General features: G+C 37.5%; 1 protein-coding gene across 1 annotated transcript; it reads right to left on the bottom strand.

The window, feature by feature from the left end:
• Positions 1 to 467: 467 nt before the first annotated feature.
• LOC110184810 (uncharacterized) lies at positions 468 to 3,378 on the bottom strand. The gene is made up of 3 exons (XM_020953448.2): positions 1,908 to 3,378; positions 1,738 to 1,852; positions 468 to 824 (listed from the first exon to the last, which is right to left on the bottom strand). Exons 1-2 carry the CDS (start codon positions 2,467 to 2,469, stop codon positions 1,815 to 1,817), a joined length of 600 nt encoding a protein of 199 aa, XP_020809107.2. The 5' UTR covers positions 2,470 to 3,378; the 3' UTR covers positions 468 to 824; positions 1,738 to 1,814.
• Positions 3,379 to 6,937: the final 3,559 nt, after the last annotated feature.

A 6,937-nucleotide genomic window follows, 5' to 3' on the forward strand; every position in this document is an offset into this window, starting at 1 on the left:
AGAAGCAGAAGAGGCGGCAAGCAAGTATCTTCAAGATACTTTTCAACTGACACATAAACTTTTCGTTCGGCCCATCGCCATATGTACACACAGAGAAAAATTAAGGGGCTTATTCGTGAGAGATTCCCAATTCCTAATTAATAGAAATCCTTATTTATTGAGCTTAATATTTAAAGGAGGTTTTATACTTAATGACTTAATTTAGTCATCTCCGGCCGATTTTTCAGAAATTTCCCATTTTTTAAAAATAAGGAAAGGAAGGAAATTTGAATTTTTTAACATTTTAAACCGAGTATGTAGATTTCTTAGCCCAAGCCTTCCGATTGTAAATTAATGAATTTTTGACTGAGTTATGATCAATTTTCTCTGCAAGGGTATAGTAATTTCGGTTTCCTTTCTTCTACCTCCTAATCCCTCTCAACTTTATATGCTTAGGATATTTTCTTTTAAGTATAAGACAATAATTCTCAAATGTCTTGGGAATACATTTATTTTCTCTGTGTGTATATACATATGTATGTATATATTTGTAGGTGGATTTCTGTCGTCGTTGTCGCTGTTGTTCATGTTGCCGCCTGCCACTTGCCGCTTGCCGCTTGCCGCTTGTTGTCTGTGCATATGAAAGTTGTCCTCTTGGTGTCCCGCGGTCTTCCTTCAACCGCCGAGTGTCTGAGTCCTGGTTGAATTATTTTAGCAGCAACTGTTGTCTGTGTTCTTCGTCGTGTTGTTGTTGCTGCTGCCTTTGTGCTAATGCAGCAACCATTCACATCCCCTTGGGATGTGGCGACGACGACGGCGGCAGCAGTGAGAAATGGAAATGAAATCTAAATTAAAAATAAAAAAATACAAGAACAAAAAAGCAGAAGCAGAGGAAAAAAAATAAAATTAAAATTAAAATAGACAAACAAACGAGAATGTATGGAATGTAACCGAATTGAATTAAATGTACAAATGTCTGGGGAGGGGCCGAGGCACCACAAGCATTTGCATAACAGTCCTAGAAGTGACTTTCAGAATAACAGAGATATATAAACACACATATATTTAATATATGTTTATGAAAATGTATATAAATATGTATATTTTGTATGAAAATAAAAGGCTCTTCTTTGAATTTAGCGAGCAAGTCCTTGAACTTGACTAAAGATTCTAATAAAAAGGTAGAGCTTTCATATTGGAAATTAAGTAAATTATTTAAATAAAAAGGTTTACCTATCAAATTCTAATATTAATATTAAATTAATTATTTGGCCCTGCATTTAGTTTTAACAAGTTTTCAATATATTTGTTATAAATTTTAAGATTAATGTTTAAGTTTTTCCATATCAAAATATTACATTTCCAAGAACCAGCTTGAATGTGGTATTTAAATTATTTATATTTTATTAATTTAATTTATAAATAATAACTACAAATTAGACATTAGACATGAGTCAAGACCTTTACAAATTAAAAATGTTTTAAATTTAAAAAATAAGCCATTAAGATGTCAAGTTCTTTTTTAAAATCCCAATGTCTTGTTAATTACTTTTCATGATTTTATAGTACTTAAAATAAAAGTAATTAATGTGCTACAACTGCAAATGAAATGTGGACCAAAAGTATAGATATAAATCCTTATCTATATATCTATATATATCTTTAACTGTATACATATCTATACAGCAGACCTTTCTCTGTGGATATGTAACTCGGTTACTCTTAAGAAGTTGGAACACTAAGTTCTAGTAGTCTTACCGATTTAATAAGCTAAGCTTATAGAATGTGATTATGACTATGACAATGGTATATGATATCATTCACTGAGAAAGACTCTACTTCTTCTTGGGCTTCACATGGTCTTCTTTGCTTCCTGTATGGTAATTGGTATTAGTCTTATTCACTAGTCCCTATCCGGATTAGCTTACCCTTTGTGGGTGTGACCGAAGATTCGGATTCGGGATTGGTTGAGGCCTCATTTCCACGTTGGTTAGAGTTGGTGCCATTTTCTTTCGACTTCTTGCGATGAAGTCGCGGCTCCTTGGACTTGGACACAGCCGGCGATGTATCCTTGGAGCTCTTCGGCTGCGAACGCTTCTTGGGTCTGCCCACAGCCTTCGGCGACGAGGTGGACTGCCCGGATGTAGAGACCATTCCATCGGACTTCTTTGGGGTCAGACGTAGTGGCGTTACCTTTGCCCCCGATATCCTCTCGATCTCCGCGATTATCCTGTCGGTCTCTGTTTCGTAGACCCTTTCCGGGCCCTCACCCCTGCCGGCCACATCCATTCCACGGCTGCCATCCAAATCCAGTGGAATGGGCGGCCGAAAGATGAAGCGCCGAGCCTTGTCGTCCAAATTGAGGCATGCCTCATTTCCCGAACTGCCCCCCATCGACAGTGGAATGGGGGGTCGAAAGGTGAAGCGCCTGGCGACGCCTGTGTCCATGCCACGGCCTTTTGGCTTTTGCATTGTGGAATTATTGGGCATTTTACTGTACCAAAATATATTGATGTGCACAAGTGAAATCAAAAATGTTAACTCCTATGCAACGAAATGTTTTCCAGGGCACACTTGGATCTTAGACCACCAGGCAATTGTGATTAGATTTTAAATGATTTACTGCCAAGAATTTTTCTCTTGCAGGTTTGGTTTTCTCTTCTTTTCTACCAATATTAATGTTACGACGGAGAGAGCGGATCTTGCAGGTTTCCAAAATGCAAAAATCAAACGTTGTTTTTCTTTGCTGATTTTCCTTGGGTTTTTCGCAGGCACAAAGTGAAATCCAAGATATAAGCTCCTGTTAATCGAAATATATTCCAGGGCACACTTGGACCTTTGAAGTTTCAAGTACATTTTGCCAATCACATTTGTTTAGTGAGAGTTTTACTTCCCTTAAAAGGAAACTCTGTTTATTTTTACAAATTCCAGGGAATTTTAATTTAATTTTTAATGATTTTCTGCCATGAACTAGTCGCTTTTGGTTTTTATTTTAGAAAGACAGAGAGAGGGAGGCAGGCGGCTTGACCAATATTCTAGTGGTTCTTGTAGAATTTTCAGCGATGGCTCTTCCAAACACACACACCCACACACACCCACACACACCCACACACACACACACACACCCACACACATGTCATATGCAAAGACAGTAACCTGCCACTCCCCCTCCCCCCGATTTCCCGCTGAACTCTCACTAATGAGTTTCAAATGGAAAGTACTCAGACTCCCCGAAAAATACGCCCATTAACGGGTCGGGTCGGGTCGGGTCCCGTCCTCGATACGATTCCGTGGCTTTTCTTTTCTTTTTTCATTTTCATTTTCATTTTCCCATTTTTCGGACGCTTTCGGGCACTTGCCACTTGATGATGCACTGCAGCAGCAGCGGCGGCAGCGGCACTCGAACGGGGATGCAGGATACAGGATGCAGGATGGATCGGTTGATGATTCCCGATTTCCAAATGGTTTTCCTTTTAATGCGCGCCACATAGTTGACCCAAATGTGGAGGAGGACTAGGACCAGGACCAGGACCAGGACTAGGCGGCGGAGGCATGCCACACACAGTGGCACAACAGGATTTGCCTGCCCCTCCTTCTTAGCTTCTGCTGCTCCCGTCTCACTCACCATCATGATTCATGACACTGAGAACGAAACGAATTTTCTATTTCTGCATAGAACATTTTTAGAAGCCAAAAAAATATACGCAGTCGCTATACACTGACAGAAATAATTAGCAAGACAGCGTATGATAACAAAAAGAATCAGAATATAGTTTTCCGAAGGTAATTGAACTTGATAGAAAATCAATTATAGGTAATATTGCATCTTCATAGTTTATTGGTATATTCAATTAATTTATACTAATTTATTATTTTATTCTGTATTTTTGTGTACTTATTATTAATTAATAATATTATTTAATTAAAATATTATCTACATTTATTTTAAAGTACCTTAAACCTTTCCTATGATTTATTTCTACCGAAACCTGTTCTTGTGATCTTAAACTTAACCACAAGTATATACATAATTGATATATAAATCCTTGTAAATATTTTACAAGCTAGAAAACTTTCTTAAAATGTCTCTCAGTGTACTATTCTTTGCCTTTAATGAGTTGCAAAATGTTCCACATGGAAACATTTGAGAATGGAATGAAGCCCGGCAGCATTTTGTAATTGGCTAAGAGCGCGGCTCTGGTGGCAGGAGAGGGGAGGGGTTTGGACTCAAAAATGAAATTATATACCGCAAGGACAAGCCCTAAATGGGGGAGGGTGAAGGTGGTGGGAGGAGGTGGGAAAACCTGGGAGCCAAGCAGCTTGGGCAAACTCAATTTAATCAGGCAACGAAAATCAATTTAAAATAGATTTACTTCGCCACGCTAATTGAGGCGCCGCCGTTGCCGTTGGAAGCTAGCAAATATTTGCCGAAAACTAAACGCGGCTATATATGGGAAGCAGTTAGTTAATTAAACGCTTTTCCACGCTCCTTTCACAGCCCACGCCCTGCCCATCGCTTTCCACGCTTTCCGCTCGCGTTAACAAGCGGCGAGAACAACAACAATAAAAGTTGTTTAGACATAAGTAAATTACTTGGAAGCGCCATTTTGACACTTGGCTGGCGGCGGCAATTCCACAATTCCGCCCCCAAAGCTCACCCCCTTCTTGTTGGACCAAGGAAAATCCAGCGGAAAATACATGTGCCCCCATCTCCCTCTTCTTGATGGATTTAAGTTTCGAGCGTAAACTGTAAACAAGGGTTTGCGACTTCCAACTAAAGGATACCGTTTTTGGTACGATAAAATATGTAACAAAATAATTAATAAATCAATAATATTAATAATTGATAATTTTATGTACAAATTTGTCGACAAATCAAAGTCTGAAAAACTTATAACTAAGTCAAAAACGCATTAATTTCAATTCGGAAAGCTTTGGTATGTTTGTTTTTATGAGGTTAATAAATCTGCAATCAGTTTTCAATGTTAAAAAATTCAACATTTTATAAAATATTGAAAAAAATTTAAAAAAATGTATAATATATTTACCAGAGATAGCTAAATTGATTTAGCTATTCATGCTGATCAGGAATATATATGATTTATGGAGTCGGCAATGACTCCTTCACTGCGTTGCATGATTTTGAGTGAAATTAAAATACCCTGCAAGGTTATAATAATTATTTTGCGTCTTATAAGATTTAACATTTAGTTGGACATTTTATAGTCAAAATATTAAAACCAAAATACAATTCTAGAATAATCTCAACTGTAAAGTGAATCGAAATCGTAAATACCCCAACACTTTTGGCCAAATACCTTGTGGGCCAGAATGAGATAAGGATGAAGATGTAGAACGAGAAGGAGGCAACGGCGGCGACTAAGGAAAAGATGAAGAAAGGACCCAAGGAAAACGCAGGAGCCGCAGCAGCCAAGTGCCCACAAATACATTCAAATTTAATTGAAATACAAATTGGCAGCTTTTGTTGCCAATCGTCCGGCATAAAGCCCAAGTGGAAGTGGAAGCCGAGGCGAAATAACAAAGCAAATAAACAAACAAACAAACAAAAAAGGACGATGGCAAAAGGACAGCGAAATTTCGCAAGTGGAAAGCAATTTGAATTGAATCTAAATATTTATGCAGCAGTTGGAGGCAAGCAAAAGCAGAAACAGAGGCAGCTAACAAAGAGGCAAGAGAGCAGTAAATAAATACGAGGGAAATAAAACCAAGGCCCAGTAAATATTCAATCAGAATCCTGACTGATTTGTGAAATTCATAAATACTTGTACGAAGCACAAAAAAACAATGATAATCAATAACTATATCCAATTAATTATAATGAAATTCCCATAGTTTTCAATCGATTTCTTTCTCTCTCACACTTTTCCACACGAACACACATTGTTGCATTAATTAAGTGAAGAATTTTTCAGTGAAACAAAGAAAAAATTCAAATAAAACCAATAATTAAACTAACCAGTTGAAAATGCATACAATAACGTCTGTATATATTATTTATATTAAGTAAATCAATGGAAAAATTACTAAATAATGATAAAAGGAAATCTTTGGCTTTTGAATAAGTACCACAAACAAACAAATATTAAAGTCAACAATTAATACTTTTAATCTTGCCTTTGTTTTGTAATATATTTAAGTACATATATGTGGCTGATTTTATATTATTTTCAAACTTTTAAACCCATATATCGCTTCAGCTACTTTGGCTTTTCTGTATAGATACAAATAAGATCAAATGGGATTTGGTCATGAAGCGTGGCTATCTTTTGGATTGCATTTCCCCGTGAAGGTCTCTCTCGCGGTTGCCTCTAAATCCTCACTGCTCCCTCTTTTTGGTCATCTTAAATCGCATTAAAGTTTCCATTTTCCTTCAACAAAGTCAGCCAATCGTGGTCTCTTAAGGATAACACTCACCACACTCAAAACCCAGCACCCATACACACCCACACCCACACCCACATCCACATCCATATTCATTCACGTACGCACACCCACACCCACACTTGTGTTAAGCTGCATCAAGTGATTTGCCCAATTTAAATTGCCAACACATATATGTACCTAGTGTATATATATAAAGTGTAACATATAGTATATATAGAACCCAAATACAGCACAAAGTGCACCTTAATATTACCCAAAAGAAAAGGGAATTCATCTTAATTTTTGTGTCAAGAAAGGAAGTAAGACATAATAATGACGATCGATTGGCTCGAACATGAAAATATCCTACTTTTTTGTTGTTTTTGTTCGACTCAACCTCAATGTGTTTCCCCGAATCGAAATCCGATTCCAAGTCGATTCCTTCGCTAACCGGAGCAAATTCAAAGAAAATTTCCCTCAACAGCTTTGCCTTGCTTGAGCGCACTTCAAGTGGCACACACACACACACACACACACACACTGGCACACGTGTTGCAGGAAAAATCGAAGGAAA

Source organism: Drosophila serrata, unplaced genomic scaffold, assembly GCF_035046125.1.
Source record: "Drosophila serrata isolate PLE 108 unplaced genomic scaffold, ASM3504612v1 contig_336, whole genome shotgun sequence".
Classification (NCBI taxonomy): domain Eukaryota; kingdom Metazoa; phylum Arthropoda; class Insecta; order Diptera; family Drosophilidae; genus Drosophila; species Drosophila serrata.